Source organism: Populus euphratica, unplaced genomic scaffold, assembly GCF_000495115.2.
Source record: "Populus euphratica unplaced genomic scaffold, PopEup_1.0 scaffold3.1, whole genome shotgun sequence".
NCBI lineage: Eukaryota > Viridiplantae > Streptophyta > Magnoliopsida > Malpighiales > Salicaceae > Populus > Populus euphratica.
In genome coordinates this window covers 3321863-3347542 of record NW_011499847.1, presented here as the reverse complement: position 1 = coordinate 3347542, position 25680 = coordinate 3321863, and the positions used below count along the sequence as shown (strand labels likewise).

Below are 25680 nucleotides of genomic sequence, written 5' to 3'. Positions count from 1 at the left end.
GCCCCCCCCCGCTCTTCATCTCTTCAAGAAGCTCACGTGCTTCTTCAACTTTTCCCTCCCTGCAACGCCCTTGCATTAGGATATTGTAAGTTACTTCATCAGGAACAACTTTCATTTGCTCCATCTCCTTCAACAATGAAAACGCGCGGTCCATATTCCCATTTGCACTGTGACCATCAGTCAATGCATTGAACATTATGAGATCCGGGAAAATGCTTTTATGGACTATCTTTTCAAACAAGTCACCAGCCTGTTTCATTCAATCCCGTTCACTCAAAACATAAATCAGCGACGTGTAAGTTACATGGGTAGGCTGAATCCCTTTGCTCATCATTTCATCATGGAGGCTAAACGCCTTCTTTATGCTACTACATCTGCAATATCCATTTATTACAATGTTTTAAGTTATAGAATCAGGAACCAACCCCTTATCTTCCATATCTTTTATAATACCATCAGCTTCATTCATCTTACCATCCAAAAACAATGCACGAATCAACATGTTGTAAGTTGAAACAGCCGGCCTTATACCCTCTGTTACCATCTCATCTCTATAGCTAAAAGCCATCTCCAAATTCCCATAATCGCAATACTCATCAATCAAAGTATTACAAGTCACAGCAGTTGGACGCAACTCATTTCTTTCATCTTCTCAAGCATCCCAGATGCCTCCTCAAGTTTTCCTTCCTTGCACATTCCACTAGTGAATGAACTATATGCGCACGAATCTAGTTTAACCTCTACATTTCATTACATCAAAAATCATACGAGCACCTTCAACTCTCCCTCTTGAACAATATCCATGAATTATTGTATTATACGTAACAACATTAGGCTTAATCCCCAAGCTCTCCAAAAACCAGTAAACTCCTTTCCCTTCTTCAACTTTCCTTCCTTACACAACTCATTGATCATTATATTAAACGTGACAACACTCGATTTAATCCTCAACCTAAACATCTATGCATACAGAACCCACGCCTTCTCTGTCGTATTTAACTTCAGAAACAAACTCAAGATATCATTACAAGCATGAGCACAAGGAATTACACCCTTTCCCTTCATCATATCAAAACACTCAAATACATCATCACCCCTCTTCAATTCACAACAAGCCCTTATCAACAAATAATAAAAAACAGAACTTTTACGACCTAAGACATCTCTTGCAACTCCTAGCTCATTAAAAACCTCCCTGATACTATAAGCCCCGTCATTAATAGTTTCTTTCAAGAGCTGCAGTGTGGGTTTTGGGTTCGGTGCGTGAGAGGTTGCCGCCATAGCAAGGCACCTGCTTTTGATATCAACACCATTAAATCCAATATGGATTACAAACTGGAAGGATAAATCAGGGGTTTTATGGAGATTAATAATAGTAGTTGAAATAAGCGAAGGAGTTATTTTTGGTGCAAAGTGTTTGACAAAATGCCACCGAGAAGAAAGTAGAGAATTGAATATTTTCTGTGAGGAGAGGTCTTTGGGAATGCTTGGAGACGGAGTTTGGGATTGTGGGCTGTTAGTGATAGGGTTCGGTGTTGTTAAGAAAGCAGTACATGGGAGTTGAGATTTGTTGGTTTTGTCTGGTGATTTTTTTAAAATATTTTTTATTTAAAAATATATTAAAATAATTTTTTTATATTTTAAAAATTATTTTTAATATTAACATTTTAATCAAAAAAATATATAAAAAAATTTAAATTTTGGCTAACCCCATTTAAAACAAGGGGCTTTATAGTTTAGCTGTCGGGTAATATGAAATCTAAAAAATTAAATTTATTTTATTTTAATATTAAAAATAATTTTTAAAAAATAAAAAATTACAGCCATTACATTTTCAAATACATGATACAGCGCGGTAAGAGAACAGAGCACTTGTGTCTCTGATTTTGTGACTGATTAAGCTTGGGCTTTTAGTTGTAGAAAGACTACAAGGGGCTTTGAAGAATTCAAGTTTTTGGTCGGCTCATTCAACTTGACAAACCGACATCCTTCCTCGTCGTTTTAAACCAAATCCCCAGGTCCAAATTTAATAAAACCCTAAATACATATCAATCACCTTCCATCTCTCTCAATCAAACCCTCAAGCAATTTCGAGACAGACAGACTCCAAGACGATGTCGTACGACGACGTTGAGATAGAAGACATGGAGTGGAACGAAGAGTTACAAGCCTTCACATATCCATGCCCGTGCGGCGATTTGTTTCAAATCACGAAAGACGATCTCCGACTCGGCGAAGAAATTGCTCGATGCCCTAGTTGTTCTCTTTACATCACCGTTGTTTATAACCAGGAAGATTTCCTCGGCGATAATGATAAATCAAAGAAGAAGAACTTAGAGCCGGCGAAACAGCTGCCTATTTCTGTTGCTTAAAAAACACGCAAATTCAAGGTTGCTGAACTGTTGTCAGATTATACTGTTAGTGTTTTCAATGATTTTTGGCTGGGTTACAAATGATATTTTATGAGGCGAGTTAAAGAATTTTGTTTCATTGCTGTTTGTTGTTACAATGTGTTGCTCTATTTATGAGGTGAATCAAAGAAGATTTTTTTTTTGGCCTTTTTCTTTAGTTGGAGATTGCTGTTAATGATAAAGGTGTTATTTGGCTATGTTTGTTGCTGAGTTTTCGTGTGTTGATTGATTCAGGAGTTGTAGACTATACTGTTGTATAATTTGTGGTTTTTGGTGGATGTTTATTTTTGTTGAGATAGTTTTAGGCTGATTCATTGAGTGATAAGAAATATGCGGTTCAGTTCATCCTGCTTTGTTTCTATACTTTGCTCGAGCTAGTATTGTGGTGTGGATGCTTCTGTTCAATCAATCATTTTACAATTTAGGGCTGTTTTTGGAGGCTTCTGTTTGGAAATCAAAATGGGTGCTTGTTTGATGATTTACTTGCCATATTATGATTAGCAGTTGAGTGACTGATGGAGGTGTTTATGAAGGTTTGAGTGGGTGCTTCAGTTGGCCTAATGCAGCTGCTGTTGCGTTATGTGCTTTCTCAAATGCATGTGAGGTTCAACTGAAATATTGGGGGTTAGCTCTAGCTATTGAGTTTAATTTATTGCGCCAAAGACTGAATTTCTATGCGTTTTATATTTGTTTTCCCATTATATCACTTATTCGGTTGGCCAAAAAACAGAAAAAGGATGCAATTAGATTGACTTTGAGTTGCATGCTTGTTTTCTCACATGTCCTGCATTAGACACCATGTCCGATCCATGGTCACAATGAGGCCATTTCGCATCAGGCCTAAGACATTACCATTAGAGGTTGTTGGATTTGTGAGGTTCTCTGATCTAAAGTGAAGCTTAACCTGCAGATGGAAGCTTTACTTAGCATGGTTTTGAGATTATTTGATTACTCTCAACTTGGTTATCAAGCGAAATCATTTTCATATCCACATGTTCTAAAATCCAATTAACAGTGTATTAACGTCTTCAATAGCTGTACAGCTTTCTTTACTCCCTGTCTCTGTTTGTGAAATAAAATGAAAATGCATGGGATTCTAGTCAAGAAGCTTGGTATGACCCTTCTATGAAGCAATTGTGAATGAGGGCCAAAATGGTTGGATAGCTTTAGATTGCAGAAGATAAGATTGTGTTTTAGGGGAACTCTCTGGTCTATCCCTGCCTAAACTACGTTCCGCTCTGGCATTTGCAATCATGGCATGGATTAATAAATTGGATAACAATTAGCAATGCAAGTTGCTACTCTGAGTGAGTATATTATCAAGACGTGAACGCAAGCACGATCTTATTTCTTCCTATGTTCTCAGGTTTTCTTGATCAAAAACTTTACCGAAGGAAATAAAGCCATTAAATAACAGGCAGGCGGCAACAGATGCAAATTGAAGAAAATGAAGGATAACAGAAGTTGCCTTTTGTTAACTATACTCATTTCATCTAAATCTTAATCCCCAAACTAGTTGAGGTGATCTGCGTGCAATCCTCTTCTCTGCCATAAGTTATGAGATTCTTATAAATTATATGTACTTTGTTTTTGTATTTCAAACGGGTTTTTTAAAAAATTTGAAATTGATTTTTTATTTTATTTTATTGCTTTAAATTAATATTATTTTAGTATTTTTATATTATTTTAATGTGTTGTTGTTAAAAATAATTTTAAAAAAATAAAAAAAATATTATGTTAATATAATTTCAAGTAAAAAATATTTTAAAAAACAATTACAACCATATAATATCAATCATCTTAAATCTATTAACCTAATTACTATTTTCCCTACTGTTTTTTCTTCGCTATTTTTTCTCTTGACCTTGCTCTTTTACCTTAGGGGTGTTAAGGAGAATAGTAAAAGTAGTTTTTCAAAGTTATTTTTATTTAAAATATATTAAAACAATATTTTTTTTATTTTTTAAAATTTATATTTAATATCAATTTAAATACTTAAAATAAAAAAATTAACTTAAAGTAGAGAGCTCATCTGATGAAATGTAAAATGCCAAGGAATCATCTGTAATTTGCAGACAGGTACTAATTGGAAATCCTTGTAGCTCCCCTCCCTCTTCAACCTCTCAATTCTCGTCGTCATCCAAAACATTTTTTTTCTTCTTATGGTGATACTCAATGTTCTTACTAGTTAGATTGCTTAAATTCCTACATCACATGAAGGGGGGCCACTAGACCACTTTAAACAAGGCACCAAACTCCAAAGTATACTAATCTCCTATATTTAACCACTGCCCTATAACTTATAAATAAGAAACCGACACAGATTAACTCCAACCCTGTCGTCATGAGTAAATCCACTAGCTTATATAAAAAAGATTTAAAATACCACTAGCTTGCTGTGGGATTGAGATTTACTATCGGTGACAAAATGGTTGGCTATGAAGGCTATAAACAAGTACAATCCTTCCAGCAAGAACGTGTGCCGCCTTGGTTAACCCACAAAACCACTTGCTAACCTTGCTATATAAACCCCTGTAGAACTCTTCAACGTTTCAAAAAGATCTTTACGCTTTTGTTCTCTATTTTCATCATCACTTCTTGCAAGACATTTAGCAATGCCAGGACTTGTGGATATTTGGACGAGTAAAGTTGCCAAGCTACGTGAAAAGGGTCGCACTATTTGGTCAAGCGGCTCGAGCCCTACTAATATCGGTGAGTCTGACGAAGTGGTTCAAGGAGAGGAAGGAAGCTCGCGTTTGGCCAAGTCATCGCCTGCTTTAATACGAGGCACGCGAGTCAGTTTACCAGCATTGGTATATTCTGAGGCTTCCCTTTCCATGCTTATGGACTGCTTTAGTGCTTGAAGCAGAAAATTTAGTAGCTATAACGTCCTTAACAATGCTTCCCTTCTACTCCTCGTTTTCAAAACTCTGTAAAAATTGGCTCTTAGATTTTTAATAGAATTCTGCATTACAGCTTGAAATCCCATGTTTTTTATCCTTGCCTGCGAATGTTCCAATTAATTCTTCCATTCTCATTCCAATCTACCAAAACAAATAATGTCGCGAAATATTCATGGGAAAATCAAGACAGCAGATCATCTAGATTGACAGCAAAGACAGATCAGGAAACAAAAAAAAAAAATTAACACAGCCACACAGGCAAGACATGAATACCTGCGGGGACGAAAATACGGTCACGATCACCTAAAGGGCTCACTTTCTTTTGTTGTTTTTGAGAGCTGTGGGATTTGGAGAACAAAAAACAAAAAACAAAAAGTGTTCAACTTTTCTCTTATAGAAAACTTTGTGCTAAACCCACCTAGGCACTCAAAATGTCAAAAACCAGCAAATATCTTAGAAGCACTTCAAAGATCTTTTTGCCTTCAAGCTTCAGTTTATGTTGAATGGGAAAGGCACTTAGCTGATTAATTCAAGAATTGAACTTGACGTTTCCATTTATTGTCTTCGATGATAAATGAGTTTATTTTCTGTTCAAAAGAAAGTTGGTGAAAAGAATTTTATAAAATGAATTGATTGAGATTTAAATGATATATTTAAAATCCAATCAAATAAAAATTTCCTCGTGAAAATCGTTTCGGAAATATCTTGAAAAAAAGGGGGGTTCTGAACGAGTGCAGGGACTGCTCTACTAGTAAGTTAATTGAGTTCCTCTAACCGAGTTGATTCAGCGAGTCAATTCATAAAGAAGAGGGATGGGATGAAAAGAGAAAACATTTGACAGCTGTGGGATTTGAACCCACGCCCTTTCGGACCAGAGCCTAAATCTGGCGCCTTAGACCACTCGGCCAAACTGTCTTCTGTTGAAAATCACTCTAGTTTAGTTTAATTAATACTACTTTATCTTTCGCACTTAGGCCCATGGTTTTTTGGATCTAATATCCCACACAAACTTTTAACCGAAAAATCTCAATTTGATTATTTGCTTAAATCATGTTTGTGGAAATTATTCTAACATCATCTAATTTACTAAATTAGATCTAGATAAAAAAAAAAAATAGTGTTCACCCTAATTAAATACACATAATTTGCATCTCATGTTATGAATTTTACTAGATTAAATTAATTTTTTTAATAATATAATTAAAAAATTTACAATTAGCTTGATATTAAATGTTAAAGTTAATTAAAAACTCAACATTAAAATATATGAAATTAGAAAGAAAAATACAAAAAATTGAAAAAAAAAAGAGCCAAAAAAATCTTAAATCCAGGTATTCTACTAAGTTGAATTAATTTTTTTATAATATGATAAAAAAATATAAAAATTGATTCATAATCAATTTATTACTAAATAATAAAATTAATTAAAAATTTAATATTAAATAATTTAAATAAAAAATATAAAAAAAAAACCCAGAAGAAAAATCAAATAAAAATAAATAAAAACTTATTATTTCACGAGTTATATTAATCTTTTAAATGGTGTTTGAGAGATATTAGTAATTATTTTTTAAAATAATTTTTATAAATAAGTATATTAAAATAATATTTTATTATTATTTTAAAAATTATTTTTTACACTATCATATTAAAATAATTTTAAATAAAAAATATAAATTATAAAATGCCGGCCGGAACGTGAAGAGCCCCTGAAGCACGTGACATGTCCGGGCGCCTTGCCACTATATATATATTGTTTTTATAATATGTACCTTCTTTTTAAAAAAGAAAAAGGCAATGACAGGTGTTTATTGTTTAGAAGAAAATATTTCGCCTTCGAAGTTTTGAACCAGTAACCTCAACCGAAACTATAAACCACAGGATTAAAAATATATATAAATATATTAACATGTGTACTGTTTAATATATAATAAACAATAAACATGTGAATATATTTTTTTAATGTACATTAACATGATGGGATCCGTACCCTCCGAAACTGTGGTTATAAAAGTAGCCCACAGGACAGGAGAAGCCCATCTTTGTAATTTTGCAATCATGGAAACCCCCAATATGTTGGCGCTATAATAATAATTCCGTTGGCCGTGTAACTGTCTGTGGACGCGATGACTTTTTTACCTCTCCCGTCTTGATAGGCGCGTTGCAGTCCGATGATTTTTTTAATTTTAAATTAATTTTTTTATATTTTTGTTTGTTTTGAAATATTAACGTTAAAAATATAATTTAAAAAATAAAAAAATATTATTTTAATATATTTTGAAAAAATAGCATTGCAAGAGTGAAGGGAGATCTTCTATCTTTCCTACGCGTACCCAAACGCCTGTCTGCTGAGGTAGCCCCACTCCATGATCAATTAATCATAGCAAATCTTAGGTTATGAGCATTCACACCCTAGCATCTCCTCTCAATCGTGAAGATATGCCTGCGGAACCAGTACCTTTGAATATTCAAATATCGGGAAATTATATCCGTCCTTCCCATTTTAACCTTGCGTAGGAGCATGAGCAACCGCAAGTAGATTTTTGGTCAGAAAACCACTTGTCCTCAACTATGCCAAACTGTCCACGGGTTTTTCGAAACCCACCACTCCTCTTCTCCTCTATTTAAACCCTCTAGCTCTCTTGTCAGTCCATCATTCATCAGAAGGTAACACTAAAGAAACCAGGGAGTGTTTTTTAGGGAAAAATAATGTCTGCAGTAGTGGAGGTATGGGCGAGTGAGCTAGCAAAGCTGAAGGAGAAGGTTCGAACAAGGATGCCCTTCTTGTCAGAAACCAGAGAGGGCGAAGTACAACGAGAAAAGGGAGTTAAAAAAGAGAGAGAGGTGGCTCTGAGAGAAACTACAATGTCTGAGACCACAGTTTGCTTGCTTATGGAGAGATTTGTAACTTGGTGATGAACCAAGGATGGAAAGAAATGTCCATGGTTCGGATAGAGGCGTGTCTGTAAAGTAAATTAGACTTGTGTTTTTACTTTGTAGTGCCTCTTTTGTACTAATTGAGAAACCAACTTTCTTGCACGTTTGAAATATCTATAATTTGATTTCGATTCTCCTGTCCTATACATGATTGGCATACATGAATGATACACAAAAACAAAAATAAAAATGAAGGAAATGTTGTTAATATCAGGCAGGCCCCTATTCTCTCCAGGCTGAGCTATGTGATTACAACATTGTTGATCATGAGGATGAACTTGCCTCTATGCTAGTAGAAGATAGCTCGTTGTTGTGGTAGTCAGGTTCCTCTTGCTACCACCTCAGAACTTCTCTTGCATATTTAAGAGCTTCATCAACATTATCAGGTTCCAAACCAGTAGATTGAGAAACATACGACTTCCTGTCAGTAAGAGAATTGAACAATCTCTTGAACTTTACCGCAATATATTGGAAGGCACGGAGTGCCAATGAAGGGGTGGTACTTCTGCTGCTGTTGGGGTTGTTGACCATCACAGGATTGAAGTCATGAAACCATTCACATCGTGTCAGCGGAACTTGTTCAATCTTTTCCTCGAGCAGGTCATACTTATTCAGTATAAGAAGGAACTTCTTCTCTTCAAAGGTTGGATGAGTGACAATGCGTTCAAATAGCTGCCTGCTTGCAATCATCTTGTTGATGGGGACTCCGTTGTTGTCTTCAGAAAACTCATCATAATCAATCAATGAAACACAAAATAAGACAATATCAACATCCTCAAACATCTCCAGCCCTTTGCAATTTCCTCCGAGGGTTGTGGGATGAACTCTGATGAGTTGATACCTGCAAGTGTACATGTCACTGATTATACAGGGAAAGGATTGGATGGATCATCTTTGATTTTTCTTTAAAGCACCACACACCCCCTTCGTTTTATTCTGATGAACACAAAGTTAACAATTTATAATACATAGTAATTAAATATGAAATATCTGATAGCAAACTTGTCTTAAAACTTTCCTCGCAAATTTATTATATGGAGGGGGGGATGAAGAAAAGCATTGAAACATAACAATTCCGAATTTTTAGCTACTCAAATGGTCAGGTTAAACCATAGAGAAGAGAGACTTTCTTTGTACCTCTTAATGACCCTGAGAAGAAAATAGTGTGGAAGCTGTAAATGGCGTGACTTTGATTTTAATGCTGACTTCTAATTAATTAGGTGTTCCCTGGATTGGAAAAGGAAGAACTCAAAACTCCGTGGTGTTTTGCCAATATCTGAAACTTCTGACCATAATTGTATATCAGATTAAACATAATTGGGACTTGATTTTGGCTGGCTGATTTGAAGTGCTTGGAATGACAGTTCACTGGTCAAAAGTACCAGCAAAAAGCGATTCTTAGAATTTCAAGCGGCAATTTAGTCAGAAACTGCAGAGAAGAGATTTGGATATATAATGAACCTGGTCAGGAATGCAGGGCACTTTAAAAATTTTTGCAAGACATTAATCTCTCAAAAAGGTAATATGCAATGTGTAAAGTCTGTAAATAGAACTAACCTCAGCAAGGAATCATGCTGATAGCCAAATTTCTCGCAGCAATCTTGAGCCAGCTTGGGAAATGAAAATTCCATGCAAGAAAGCCCCTTGGATGGGCTAATTCCCTCAGCATACAAGATGTTCATATCAGATGGCCGGTAGTCTGGCCTTGCAATCTCAACAGCCTAAGCAGCAGGAAGACAGCATAAGATCTTAAAGATATGATAAAAAGTTGTTACACCAATCATATTTCATGCACTTGCCACATTCAGATTCTAATTATTCTTCCTCCTTACAGTAACAGGGTCACAACTCAAAAGGACCACAGCATGGTTGATTAGAATACCCAATCTCATGCCATCAAGGAAATGAGATTTAAAAAAGTGAATCAACCAGGTCCTGAGACTTCAATTCAACACTTATTCAAAGAATAGAAAGAGTGGCTTCTCTTTTATTTCCTATTCGTGGTTTTCATAAGCATGCCAGCTAAGCAGAGCAAGACAAAAGGCACATAACCAATTGCAAACCCGATGTTTTGAATTAGATTATGAACGTACAAAAAAAAAAGAATAAGAAGAGAAAGAAAGAAATAAAAGGAAAGGGACAAAACTACAACTTATTCTAAGAATTGCAATGACAAAAGTGAAAGACAAGGACATGAAGCATCGTTTTACCCGTTCTAGGAAATAAGTGGCAATCCTTGGTAGCAATTCTAGTTCCTGTTGTATGTGGCTAGAAAGGCTCCATCTCTCCACAATTCCTCAACTAAAGGTGCGTATTCACGAGCAGCAGCAGGGAAATTGGTTCCATATATGATATTGGTTGAAAAAACATATATTTATAAATAGAACATATAAATAATTGATTGTGGTTGAAAAATATAGATTGATTGATCCGAATGTAAGACCACAATTCCTCAACTAAAGGTGCGTATTCAACTAAAGAACATATATGTTAATAATTATAAAACATAATTGATTTTGTTTGAAAAATAAGGAGATCCAGGAATACCAATTATCAGGGTGGATGGACCGAATGTTGTTGGCTTGGTTCAAGAACCAATTAGGAATTGTTGTTTTCACACAGTTAGCAACTGGATTCTACAGAGATTATGTATTTATGGCAAACAAGAATCTTTCAATTGACTTGATGCAAGGAGAAATTTCTTATTTGTGCATGCCCAAGCATAATCTTTAAAGAGGTTTTTTTTAGGTTAACATGGATGTTCGGGCTAGTTTACACGTACCATGATTAATTTTATGGATTCTGAAGTTAATGACCATATAAGCTTTCAATAGTTATCATACAAGCAACTAAGAATTCAAATCTAAAATTATAAAAATAAACAAATTTCTTAATTCTAAATTCTCATTACTTAACCACTATTTAAATATTTAATCGAAGTGGTTTTTATTAATATATGTAAGTGATTAAGTATAAGATTTTGTTAACTGCGGTCACCACCTTGGATCTTCTGCAGTGAGATCTGCGGAGTTATTTAGATGCAGCTGCACAATTTTTCTTTTTTGGTAATCCGAGAACTGTAATTATCGGAAAATGAATCTTTAAGTGGTAGTTCGAAGTTGTAATACATCCATATCAACTGGCGTTGGCTAGATTTTTTAGCCAGACGCCATCTGCTCATAAGAATCCAATGACAAGTGGTGATACATTGGCAAAACCTTTAATCATGAGAAGCTGAGGCAAGCACGTATAAAAAATGTTCTTTCTAATTTGGAAATAGACTCGGCTCTGCTTCAACGAAGAATCCACTTTTTCCATTCTAATTTATGTCAAGCTACAACGTTAAAAAAAAAAATGATGTCAGGTTCGTGCATCATGACAACTATTTCCATAACTATAATCTATTGACAAACCCTCCCCAGAAGCATAGCCCTGTCATTTCACTGATTTCACTAACCCATCAGAGCATGACCACACATTGACTTGCAATTCTTTCTCTTTGCATGTAAAAAACAAATATTAAGAATTATGAGTTCCAAATTCCAATAGAGAAGGTCCTTTTAATTGTCACTGCTGCCCAGTTCTCCTATCCATTGACGCTTCTTAAGCTAGCAGTGACTCTTGGAAACATCAGCAAAGCAAAGGCAGATATTGAATGAGCAATGAATGTTTCTTGAAAGGGATTAAATAACGTGAAAATCACTTTAAATTTTGCAATAAGATATTACAATTCCTTTATAAACGAATGTTTACATGTTCAGAAGATAAAATAGTTAGGCCTTAAGTAGGTGGGCTGCACAGCATTCCACAGACTAAAAGTCTACCCCCTACATTAACGCGCTGAGAGGAAATTGCTAGGAATTGGTCAGAGCGAAGCAAAATGTGCCTCGTGTGTGTATGTCTCTCTCTCTCTCTCTCTCTCTCTCTCTATGTATGTATGTATGTATGTATGTATGTATGGAGTTTTTAATACGGAGAGAGCATCATCATCATAAGCAGCCATTGGCAAGTGATAATGCCTTCTTGACTATAAGATCACCACATGAGTTTTAACATTATCCTTGATTGACATCTCCCTCTCCCTCTCATATGCGAGGACCATTTCTTCCAGCACTTATACGCATCCAAGACCCCTAAATTATTTTTCAAAGATGGAAGTAGATGGGGAACATTTTATTAGAGAATTATAACAGTTTAATATAAGAACAATATTCGACACACACACCTATATATATATATATATATATATATATATATATAACCATGCAATGTCATAAGAATCTCATTCTTTAGTTTTATTTTTAATTCATGTAGTTTTCAAAGTTGATCATCTGACTTTCATAAACCATTAAATGTATTTTGGGTTGGAGTATAATTCCTTCTACTTAGAAATTAACCCTGATGATATACACATATATTCAGATTAGTTTTACACGTTCAAATCTTAATGATTATCAACAATAATATAATAAGAAGAGAGCTATATTTCCTTGTGATAACCAAAGTCCTTTAAACCAGTAAATAAAAACCTTCACAGTTACAGCTCTCATTCCTACAGACTACAGTCCCATTCAAGTTGTGGAACTTCTACCATTCTTTTCTGATTTCCTTGAGATATTGTTTCACATCTTCAGCGTAATATTTTACAATCCTCGTATTGTTTTTTTCCAGTTGTCTTAAGTCGACGGCCTTGACAACCACGAATGTATAAAAATTAAAGGAAGAGTTGGCCGGTGACACCAAGTTGCACGGGTAACTCTCCAATCTGTAATCTAGACAGAAGAAAACTGGCATCCGAGTCAGTTAAAGCCCAGTAAATTAACAAAATCAACTCATAGCTCAGTCCAAAAAACACCTATCTAATAAACCAACCCACTAAATATTCCCCATAGACCAGTCAGCAAAGTCAATAAATAATCGGTGAGCTTTGTAGATTACAATCAAGCCCAACACCCTCTGTCTTCAACAGCAAGTATGATGCCTTTGGGTTACCCAATAAATATAGTATTGTACTTCACTTCCTCTTCCTTAAATCATTTGTCTTCAAGAGCAAGTATGTTGCCTTTGGGTTACCCAATAAATATAGTATTGTACTTCACTTCTTCTTTCTTAAATCATTTGTCCTCTTTCAGTCAAGGATGTCAACCCGCGATCTGGTGACTTAGAGGATACATTTATAATTTTAAAATTCAACTCAACAAGTCAACTAAAATCTGGTTAATCTAGAGTTGAAATCAGGTCATTTTGATAAAAGAAAACCGATTAAATATTTGACTCAATAAAACCCAGTCATCTCAGCTAATCAACCTAACTATGTTTTTTAAAATATATATATATACAAAAAAATAATCTTATTTGTAATACAAAATACATCAGAGGAATTTAAGTTCAAGGCAAGTTTTTTACTTGCTTGGCTTTTTAGATCTTCAAATTAAGGTAAGATTAAGTTGATGTTATCTTTTTAATTTTTTATTCTTCATCAAAAAAGGTATTACTAATTCGTTGAGAGTCATGACTTTATTCTCACTTTTTTCATTACTCTTAAATAAAAGATTAAAATTCTAGTGTGAGAATGAAAATGATATGAAATAAGTGAGGAAATTGTGGGGTTCTCTTTATTGTTGGAAAACCAGGAATTAAGACCATGTAATTTTACTTTTTACAAAAAAGAAACATAAATCAAAGAGTAAAAAAAACCAAGTTTATATGAGGGAGGGTCGGAGGAGTATGGCTTGTGTCTACAACTTGCATATCTTTATTGGAATACCAGCCTTCTAGTTATCTATAGGTCAAGCCAAAGCAATGTTCTTAATCGTTTTTTTCAATTTCAATAGCTACATACTTTGCTTTGAATTGATCTTTTTTAAAAAGACTTTTCGAATTTATTCTTGTTCTGAACTACTATAAAAATTTTAAAATTTATAAAAATATTACAAGAGAAAGCTCATAATGATCTTTGATGTGAGATATGCTGAAAGGATCCTGTATAAAATTGAGGAACTAAAGATTGTTGGCATAAGAGGATCTTGAATTAAAGAATTCTTGTTTTGAAAGCGAAGTAGAAAAAGTAGCATTGGTTTCAAACAAAGAGTAATAAGTGTGCTAATATTTGTTTTTGTTGGTTTTAATTGCAAGGACACAGAAGAGAAAGATCAACTTTTTTAAGTTTTTAACTATAAAGAAATCAATTTTTTTAACTTGACCTGAGCCAACTCATTTGACTCATAACTCGATCATTATATCAAGTCAATCATCAGGTTAGATTTAAAAATTATGGTTAAATTACTATATTTAAATAACAAGTATCCTCTATAATTAATAATTTTTATGTGGCATTGAGAATGATAAATAGATGGGTTTATATATAGTTAATTTTTTTCATACTATTATTTAGTATCTAATACCATTAAAAATATTCACAATCTCCTTTTTTTTAAAAAAAAATAATCACATTAATAAAAAATTATACAAATGTCATTGAGTTCGCTTTATAATTTATGCTTTTGGGACCGTTTCATCATTATCACTTTACAAATACCTTTCCAATCCATGCATTCCATCTATCACTCTATACTTTTCCCATCTCAATTCTACACAGTTACACAGCTATACATGAAGGTCACATGTCACTGTTGATTTCTAGGGTTTATATATATATATATATATACATTTGCGTTAGAATTGAGAAATAAGGGTTTGATTTAAAACAAAGAAGTTCTTTTTTTTTTCTATCACTTTTATGTACAGACACGTAAGTCATAAGTTGGCGAAGGGAACACTCATGCCAAAACACCTGTCTGCCTAGCGAGCCCACACTCCATGATCAATTAATCCTAGCAAATCTTAGTTTACGAGCATTCACACCCTAGCATCTTCTCTCACTCGCGAAGATATGCCTGTGGAACCAGTACCTTGGAAATTTGGAATATTCAAATATCGGGAAATTATATCCGTCCTTCCCATTTTAACCTTACGTAGGAGCATGAGCAACCGCAAGTAGATTTTTGGTCAAAAAACCACTTGTCCTGAACTATACCTAACTGTCTAAGGGTTTTTCGAAACCCACCACTACTCTTCTCCTCTATTTAAATTTTAAACCCTCTCTCTTCTCATTTCATCATTCATCAAAAGGTAACACTGAAGAAACCACCGAGTCTTTTGAGGGAAAAATAATGTCTGCAGTAGTGGAGTCATGGGCGAGTGAGCTAGCAAAGCTCAAGGAGAAGGTTAGAACAAGGATGCCCTTCTTGTCAGAAACCAGAGAGGGCGAAGTACAAGTAGAAAAGGGAGCTAAAAAAGAGAGGAAGGTGGCTCTGAGAGAAACTATAATGTCTGAGACCACAGTTTGCATGCTTATAGAAGGTTTGCAACCTGGTGATGAACCAAGGATGGAAAGAAATGTCCATAGTTCGTATAGAGGCGTGTCTATAAAGTAAATTAGACTTGTGTTTTTATTTTGTAGTGCCTCTCTTCTACTAATTGAGAAACCAACTTTCTTGCACGTTTGAAATATCTATAATTTGATTTCGATTCTCCTGTCCTATACATGATTGGCATACATGAATATTATACAGGATCAACATCCTCAAACATCTCCAGCCATTTACAATTTACTCCGAGGGTTGTGGGATGAACTCTGATGAGTTGATACCTGCAAGTGTACATGTCACTGATTATACAGGGAAAGGATTGGATGGATCATCTTTGATTTTTATTTAAAGCACCACACACCCCCTTCGTTTTATTCTGATGAACACAAAGTTAACAATCTATAATACATAGCAATTAAATATGAAATATCTGATAGCAAACTTGTCTAAGAACTTTCCTCGCAAACTTATTATATGGAGAGGGGGATGAAGAAAAGCATTGAAACATAACAATTCCGAATTTTTAGCTACTCAAATGGTCAGGTTAAACCATAGAGAAGAGAGACTTTCTTTGTACCTCTTAATGACCCTGAGAAGAAAATAGTGCGGAAGCTGTAAATGGCGTGACTTGATTTTAATGCTGACTTCTAATTAATTAGGTGTTCCCTGGATTGGAAAAGGAAGAACTCAAAACTCCGTGGTGTTTTGCCAATATCTGAAACTTCTGACCATAATTGTATATCAGATTAAACATAATTGGGACTTGATTTTGGCTGGCTGATTTGAAGTGCTTGGAATGACAGTTCACTGGTCAAAAGTACCAGCAAAAAGCGATTCTTAGAATTTCAAGCGGCAATTTAGTCAGAAACTGCAGAGAAGAGATTTGGATATATAATGAACCTGGTCAGGAATGCAGGGCACTTTAAAAAAATTTGCAAGACATTAATCTCTCAAAAAGGTAATATGCAATGTGTAAAGTCCGTCAATAGAACTAACCTCAGCAAGGGATCATGCTGATAGCCAAAGTTCTCGCAGCAATCTTGAGCCAGCTTGGGAAATGAAAATTCCATGCAAGAAAGCCCCTTGGATGAGCTAATTCCCTCAGCATACAAGATGTCCATATCAGATGGCTGGTAGTCTGGCCTTGCAATCTCAACAGCCTAACCAGCAGGAAGACAACATAAGATCTTAAATATATTATAAATAGTTGTTATACCAATTATATTTCATGCACTTGTCACATTCAGATTCTAACTATTCTATCTCCTTACAGTAACGAAATTAGAATAGAAAGGGTGATCACAACTCAAAAGGACCACAGCATGGTTGATTAGAATACCCAATCTCATGCCATCAAGGAAATGAGATTTAAAAAAGCGAATCAACCAGGTCCTGAGACTTCAATTCAACACTTATTCAAAGAATAGAAAGAGTGGCTTCTCTTTTATTTCCTATTCGTGGTTTTCATAAGCATGCCAGCTAAGCAGAGCAAGACAAAAGGCACATAACCAATTGCAAACCCGATGTTTTGAATTAGATTATGAACATACAAAAAAGAAAGAAATAAAAGGAAAGGGATAAAACTACAACATATTCTAAGAATTGGAATGACAAAAGTGAAAGACAAGGACATGAAGCATCGTTTTACCCGTTCTAGGAAATAAGTGGCAACCCTTGGTAGCAATTCTAGTTCATTCCTCCTGCCGTATGTGGCTACAAAGGCTCCATCTCTCCACAATTCCTCAACTAAAGGTGCGTATTCACGAGCAGCAGCAGGGAAAGTGGTTTCCAAATTACCAGACACTATTACTTGGAGGAGCCAATCCGAGAAAGCTTTCAGTCTTGGTCCAATAGAATAGATTGTTTTACCTGTATTAACAGTTAACTAAATAATTCAGATCATAAATAATTCCAAATTATTGGTGTCAATTTGTTCACGCCAAACATATGATTTATAGATAGAAAAATACGATGGCCAAATAAGTTCAAATATAAAAGAGGCATCTTGTAAAATGGGAAGAAAAGTAAAAATGAAGGTGCATTTGAAACAAGAATCAAACAAATTTATGAGCAACTATGTGCTAATGAGGAAGGATATAACTGATGCAACAATGTAAAATAGGTTTTAACATGATTTCCATTATTTTTTAAGAGAAAAGATACATTTTGAGTTACCTCTCTGAATGATATCATTAGTGAGACATAAAATGAATAACCAAAATATTGCTTTTAGTCAGCAACGAGTAGTTATGTGTCACTGCAGAAAACTTTTTGGGTCATATAGCATAACTCATACATTCCTTATACAAAGTGGTAGCTAAAACCAACCTTTAAGAGGTACTTAGGTAACATTCACAGGACCCAAACCCTCAATTCCTACTTTTCTTACTTCATTCATCCCCAAAAAACTTGTATCTTGCATTTTTGGTTTCCAGTCACTAAACAAGCACCAAATATCAGCCTAAAGGAAAGCCTAAACAGTAATAAACCCTCACCTTCTCTCCAAAAATGTAAACCTTTTACCCGAGTCTACAGAACATAGAAGGATGCAAAAGTTTATTAACCTGTCTGAAACGATAACTACTCCTAAACATTTAAATAATGCAAGAATCCACTCAAACCAACACAATTTTTTGGAATTCTGCAGGTTCGGGTATTCTCTAAGTTTTTGCAACCTTTATAAATTAGTTGGAAAATAAAAAATCAAACCATGATGTAATACACTTCCACAATAATTTTCATTGCTTTCTATTTAATCGACTTCAATATAGTTCAACATCAAACTTCTACCTGACACCAAGAAAAATGACAAGGAAAAAAAAGAGGAGGAAGAAAGAAAGCTCAGATTCTTAAACATCACCCCCAAAACAAGTTGCGTATATATTGCGCATGTATGATTATATCAGAAGAAGTTGGCAATCAAGATGGTAGATATTATATAACGAAGGATTGGCAATCCTTGACTATGATGGATGCTGAAGACTAAGCTTTCAGACTACCAGCAGGAGAGCGATGCTGGAGGTCTATAAGAACTAAAGAGATTTTTGATAATCCAGGGTTCAGTGATGGAAATTTATGCGTCATCTGTGCATCCTTGCATGATTCTTACAAAACAGTGGAGAAAGAACCAGATCATAAGCTTCACAGAGAAGAACATAAAAAATCGATGTGTGATTTACCTGAAGAACTATGGTGATGCACAAACTTCCTTCTTTTATCAATCAAGCATTCTTCTTCAAACCTTTCACGCCCCTCAAGCAGTATACCCATATAGCCAAACAAACTGCATTGAATAATAGACTTGATACTCTGACGCTCATCTTCAGAAAAAGGAACGTTGTATACAATTTTTGCCTGCAATATGCAAATAATTTTCAATGTTTTGAGTTCTTGTGCTGCCAAAAATCAAGGCAGGGTTGAAGAAAGATAAGATAATCATTAGACGGTTGATCCTACACCGCAATTCATAGTAATATTACTCATGTTAGTATGTGGGGTTTGAATGGAACATAGATGATACATTAAAGCACGGAGCATTGTTGACATATGGATGGAATGATCTTGTGCGGGAAAAGTACATCTCACATTTTGCAAGAAAGGCATAGCACATGCATGTCAGAAGTCACGACCAAGTGCTAGGACAACATTGCATTGTTCAGGAAATATACGACCTTCTGCACAAAGGCTTGGCCTTGAGATGCAATGTCATGACCTTGCATCGAATGCATGGCATATACTGTATCATCTGGGAAGGGGTTATTTCGTGTGGGATAAATTATGGAACAGATTTTACTTAAAATCAAAGAAGACAATTTGAATGGGACAGAACGAGAAAATGAGTAGAGCCAATGAAGTAAAGGCCACTACTATTTGTAACCATCTCTTATGAAATTAGGATCATAATTGAGTACAATAACATCCTTAGAACAATTAAACATCTTAAGAGCTTCATCTTAACATTGTTACAAACTCAACATGATACAGAAGTAGCAGCATTAAGGATTTCAAATGGGCACGAGCACACTCATAAGTAAATGAAAATATTGAAGCGGACAGCAGAACATTTCATATATGTTTTTATGACTTTGCTTGTATGCATTTTTGCATGTTCTCAACATGGTCCAAAACTCAAATTATGTAGATTTTAGATGTCAGCATGAACATACAGATGTTCTAGAATTTTCCATAAGACTTTAATTATTTTGATGAGTAGATAGACACTCTAGTCTAGTTAGCAAGTTAACATGAAGGAGAAAGTGGTGGGGATACCATATCTACACCGCAAATTACATGAGTGAGTATATAAACAGAGACAACAAATAATGGTCATGCTTGTCACTCTTTGGTTGGGAGACAAAGTTCATTTAGATCTATTTCATTGTTTTTATTTGATTTATTTGGGTTTTTTATGTTAGACAGTTTTAATTGATAAACTGAGCCTAATAGTTAAATGTTTTAGAGTTATGATATTTATATGTTTCTTTTTTAATCTTGTGAGACGGTTTTGAATGATTGATAAGAATAACAGAATATTCCTCCTCTGAATTCTCTTTTCTTCCTAGCTTTTCTTTCCTTGCTTTTAATTCTTGGCTTCTTTCTTTCTTTCTTTCTTTCTTTCTTTCTTTGCTTTCATTTTTCTTTAATTTATTGTCCCGCATCAAAAAGCTAAGCTGATCATGATATGGAGCACAATTGGAAATAAGCGACTTCATTGGGAGTCAACAGAGCTAGATTTGTCATTTATGACCAGTAAAATAAGTATAAGATATGTTATTTCACTCCACTGAATCCGTACCTGTTTAAATATGGTACATGTGCCAGATTTTTCAGAACCAACTAGAAGAAGCTTATGAAGTGTTTTCTGTTCAAGGTTGCTTGGCATTACATCATTCACTCCCTCCGCACCAGGACTGGTAAAATCAGGAGGAGTTGGCAGAGACAGAACAGCACATATTAGCTTTGCTCCAGCCTGAAAAGGAAGTATTTCCATTATTGTTCAAGCTTTGATAATTAAGATAGAACAGGAAAAATAAGCATAAATGCAAAAGCAGGATGGGGTTGGACTAAATCAACAGATTTCCCAGTACAAATGCAAACATGCCTTTGTCCATATTTTCCCTTTTACGTTATTCATTCCCTCTTCCTGGTAAGCACCATCTGCACTAACCCAAAGGTGAGTTGCTCCTTCACATTTCACCTTTGCCAACTGCAAAGATTTAATAGAATGGCATCAGTCTTGTGTATTCAAGGAAATCACATTATAAAATAATCAAATAGTGTCTAGCACAACAACCCGCAGCATTAAGTGCTCTCTTGTAGTTATCTTGCGATTATTTATCATTATATTAGTATTTCCATAGCTAGCATCGGCCTGGATGTGACCCCCGACAGTCAATTGGGGACTGATTATTTGACAAGGCTTCCGTCCTTCCTGTTCAAGCATGGCCGAAGAATAAATCCAACGCAGTGCCACAAAATTGAGGTAATTGTATATCTAAAGTGAAAGGAAAAATTCAAAGAAAGTGGATATTCACCTTTCCCCAAAAACCAGATACTTTATCATACCAGTAGTATCCTGGTTTTAATTTTTTGGGTGGGTGTGGGCAGGTCTGCAGTAGGAATAGCTCCTGTTTAGAAAGACGCTGTCGATTTACATAAATGAGTTCTGGTGGTAGCTGATTCACCACACATGATCTCTCAGAACCCATTATCTGTTTAACTTCGACCACAGGAAATAGATGCTTTAGCATCGGAGAGCATTTACCCAAGGTCTTTCGCCTTGACTCGTCAATCCTTTGACCAATGCAAGTAACACACTTTCTTCCTTCTGGCATTGATCCCATTGCTCTTATCACACAATTTCGACAATACTTTGCGCCACAAACAATGCAAACCTCCTTCTCAGTAAGCCTGCTTCCCTTCATGCATCGATAGCAGGTCCCTTTCTTCCCAGGCCTTACAGCTATATGCCTCCCAGGGACACTACTGTCAGTGTCATGTACATCAGATTCATTGTCCACTACGTCATTTGATTCGGGATCACGGAAAGTTACAACTGATGTCTTTCTGACATGGCCAGGAGCTTCTTCACTATGATCCTCCTCTTGGCAAGAAAAAATCTCAGATGAACTACTGTGTGAGCTTTCAGATTCTATTGATTCATAATTAGTGGGATTCATATATTCACGAGAGTCTTGACCTGCATATTCGTTACCATCAGGCAATTCCGACACTTCCAAGCTTCCTGGTAATTCACCAGAACCAACAGAACCATTGCGAAAATCCAATCTACCAGAACTTCGTATTCCATCAGATAATTTTGGTCTACACTCATCATCATTTGCACGATGCGAAGCACTCGAGTCATCTACCCTAGATGCTTCACATGGCATACCATTTCCATTCATGACCGCATCTGTGTCTAAGCAAACAGTCCGATCCGAGACTAAATTTGGCTCCTTGGACAGTTTCCTGTTAGACTTTACAATAGGCTGTACGACTGGCAATGACACATCACTCGTCAAAGAGCCTGACCCAATCACGGGAGAAGCAACTGGGATCTGCTTTAAATCAACAGGCACTGCTCGAGGAACATCATAAGTGACTAGGGGACCAGAATATACCACAGCAAATGAGAATTCAAAACTGTTATGCTTGTCTTCGTCGTCCTTTTCTACCTGAATTGCAGACCCAATAGGCAAAATTTTCCTCAAAGCCCAAGCCATCTCTACTTGTACCTCTAAAACTAAACAACAAGAAACACAAAAGGCCACCAGATTTCTCAACACCCCATGAAGCTGAGCCACTAAAATAAAAAACCCATGAAGCAATATTAATTATACCAAATACCCATGAAGCAAAATCAATAAATCCATAAACCCAATAATAAAAACCATATAAAAGGAAGAAAAGAGAGAAGGGGATAATAGTGATTCTAAACCGAAGCCCGCACTGAAAGTGGTTCAGAAACGAGAGGGGAGGGAGGGAGTTCGAGTCTTTTTTCCCTTACCAATAGAGAAGAAGACGAAGAAACATTTTCAAGAAGAAATTTTTTGCGTCCACAATTTCCAAGTCAACGCGTTGAACAAGCAGTTTCTCGGAATGAGCAATGAGTGATACGAAATGAGAAAATTCTTCCTTGTATGTTTGGCAGTTTTATGGGATTGTTAACTTTGACTGTTTTGGCGCTCTTACCGGCCACACTCTGTTTTCTTCTCTTCCTTTTCGCTTTCAACTACATGTCGCGTGGGGTTTTCTTCCTTTACGCTTTCACTCGGTTGTTAATGTTCATAGCATACAAAAAATTTATCCAGCTTAATTTTATTGTTTGCCCTTGCATTTGTTTGCAATGTCAATCTTCCTCTTGTGTTTTCATTTCTGTTAATTGAAGCTGGTTACTAACATTTGGTTGAATTAATTTTGCATGAAGCGGGATAAAATTCTGCAATCTTATCAAAGCTTATATTTTCCTTTTTTTTGTTATTTTTCACATCGTTTTGCATCGCATTTGTTATTGAATCTTATGTGTGACATGTATTGCGCGAAACTCAAGTTATTTTTTCTTGAATTTTAATTGGATTCACTTAAAGCCAACATTTAATTAGACAGACATTAGTCATTGGCTTCAACTGATTCAAACTAGATAACACAATCTTCTATTAATTCGAACTGGATAACATAAGGTTAATGTGGCGAAATTGATAACATAAAAGCAAACTATAGAGCTAAACCAGTGTGGAGAAAGTGTTGTTAAAATTGTTGAGATAAAAAACAATATTGATTTTGGTTGAAAAATAAGGTAAGCTAAAAATACCAATTATCATGGTGGAAAGGACATGGAACCTGCTTTGAGGGATGGACCGGGTGTTGTTGGTGGTGGCCAAATGATAAAGACTTGGGATCAAGGGGTTTGCTCCCTCTGTGGTCTCAGGTTCGAGTCCTTGGTTACTCATATGATGGCCACTGGAGGCTTACATGGTCGTTAACTTCAGAGCCCGTGGGATTAGTCGTGGTGCGCGCAAGCTGGCCCGGACACCCACATTAATCTAAAAAAAAAAAAAAAAGAACCAATCAGGATTCTATAAAGATTATGTATTTATGGCGAACAAGAATCTTTCAATTGACTTGATGCATGGAGAAATTTCTCATTTGTGCACGCCCAAGAGTAATTATCAAAGTGGTTTTCATTAATATATATAAGTGATTAAGTATAAGATTTTGTTAACTGCGGTCACCACCTTGGATTTTCTACAGTGAAATCTGCGGAGTTATTTAGATGTAGCTGCAGAATTCTTCTTTTTTGTAATCCGAGAACTGCAATCATCGGAAAATGAATGTTTAAGTGGTAATTCGAAGTGGTACCACATCCATATCAACTAGCGTTGGCTAGACTTTTTAGCCAGGCGCCATCTGCTTATGAGAATCCAATGACAAGTCATGATGCATGGGCAACACCTTTGACCATGAGAAGCTGAGGCAAGCACGTATAAAAAATGTTATTTCTAATTTGGAAATAAACTTGGCTGCTTCAACGAAGAATCCCTTTTTACCATTCTAATGGATGTCAAGCTACAACGTTAAAAAAAAAATGATGTCAGGTTCGTGAATCATGATTCATGGCAATTATTTCCATAACTATAATCCATTGACAGGCCCTCCCCAGAAGCATAGCCCTGTCATTTCACTGAGTTCACCAACCCATGAGAGCATGACCACACATTGACTTGCAATTCTTTCTCTTTGCATGTAAAAACACAAATATTAAGAATTAAGAGTTCCAAATTCCAATAGAGAAGGTCCTTTTAATTGTCACTGCTGCCCAGTTCTCCTATCCATTGACGCTTCTTAAGCTAGCAGTGACTCTTGGAAACATTAGCAAAGCAAAGGCAGCTACTGAATGAGCAATGAAGGTTCCTTAAAAGGGATTAAAAAACGTGAAAATCACTTAAAAATTTGCAACAAGATATTATAATTCCTTTGTAAACGAATGTTTACATGCTCAAAAGACAAAATAGTTAGGCCTTGACTAGGTGGGCTGCACAGCATTCCACAGACTAATAGTCTACCCCCCACCCACATTAACGCGCTGAGAGGAAATTGCTAGGAATTGGTCACAGCAAAGCAAAATGTGCCTCGTGTTTCTCTCTCTCTTATATATATGGAGCTTTTAATACGGAGAGAGCATCAGCATCATCCCATTGGTAAGTGATAATGCCTTCTTGACTATAAGATCACCACATGAGTTTCCAGTTCCCACCACGATTTATTGTGTCAAACATGGATTTTGAAATGCGAGCTAGCAATACTTTTAACATTATCCTTGATTGACGTCTCCCTCTCCCTCTCATATGCGAGGACCATTTCTTCCAGCACCTGTCCGCATCCAAGACCCCTAAATTATTTTTCAAATATGGAGGTGAATGGGGAACACTTTATTAAAGAATTATAACAGTTTAATATAAGAACAATATTCAATACACACACACACACACAAAACCATGCAATGTCATATGAATCTCATTCTTTATTTTTTCATGTAGTTTTCAATGTTAATCATTTGACTTTCATGAACCATTAAATGCATTCTGGGCTAGAGTATAATTCCTTCCACTTAGAAATTAACCTTGATGATATACACATATATTTAGATTAGTGTAACACTTTCAAATCTTAATGATTATCAACATTAATAATATAATAAGATGAGAGCTATATATCCTTGTGATAACCAAAGTCCTTTAAACCAGTAAATAAAAACCTCCACAGTTGCAGCTCTCATTCCTACAGTCCCATTCAAGTTGTGGAATAGGCGTTGTCTTCTACCATTCTTTTCTGGTTTGCTTGAGATATTGTTTCACATCTTCAGCGCAATATTTTACAATCCTCGTATTTTCTTTTTTTTTCCGGTTGTCTTAAGCCAACGGCCTTGACAACCATGAATTTATAAAAATCGAAGGCATAGGTGGCCGGTGACACCAGGTTGGACGACCACTTTCCAATCTGCAATCCAGACAGAAGAAAACTGGCATCCGAATCAGTTAAAGCCCAGTAAAGTGACGA

The 25680-nt window shown here is 35.5% G+C and overlaps 1 protein-coding gene, 1 non-coding gene and 1 pseudogene across 3 annotated transcripts; all 3 read right to left on the bottom strand.

The window, feature by feature from the left end:
- Positions 1-166: 166 nt before the first annotated feature.
- On the bottom strand, positions 167-1057 carry LOC105107401 (pentatricopeptide repeat-containing protein At2g15630, mitochondrial-like; annotated as a pseudogene).
- Positions 1058-6149: 5092 nt separating this feature from the next.
- Positions 6150-6229, bottom strand: TRNAL-UAG (transfer RNA leucine (anticodon UAG)). The gene has a single exon. It is a non-coding gene; the product is annotated as a tRNA-Leu (tRNA).
- A 1904-nt stretch (positions 6230-8133) lies between these two features.
- LOC105107391 (extra-large guanine nucleotide-binding protein 1-like) lies at positions 8134-22610 on the bottom strand. 2 transcript variants are annotated; one of them, XM_011001299.1, is made up of 8 exons: positions 21156-22608; positions 20915-21052; positions 20723-20827; positions 20417-20590; positions 18801-18975; positions 17270-17490; positions 16618-16781; positions 8134-9092 (listed from the first exon to the last, which is right to left on the bottom strand). In XM_011001299.1, the coding sequence occupies exons 1-8, from the start codon at positions 22344-22346 to the stop codon at positions 8585-8587; spliced, it is 2676 nt and encodes an 891-aa protein (XP_010999601.1). In that variant the 5' UTR covers positions 22347-22608; the 3' UTR covers positions 8134-8584. The 2 variants fall into 2 exon arrangements, with proteins under 2 accessions (XP_010999601.1, XP_010999609.1); XM_011001307.1 differs by lacking the exon at positions 8134-9092 and adding an exon at positions 16215-16489 and having other exon boundaries at positions 21156-22610.
- Between the last annotated feature and the right edge of the window lie 3070 nt (positions 22611-25680).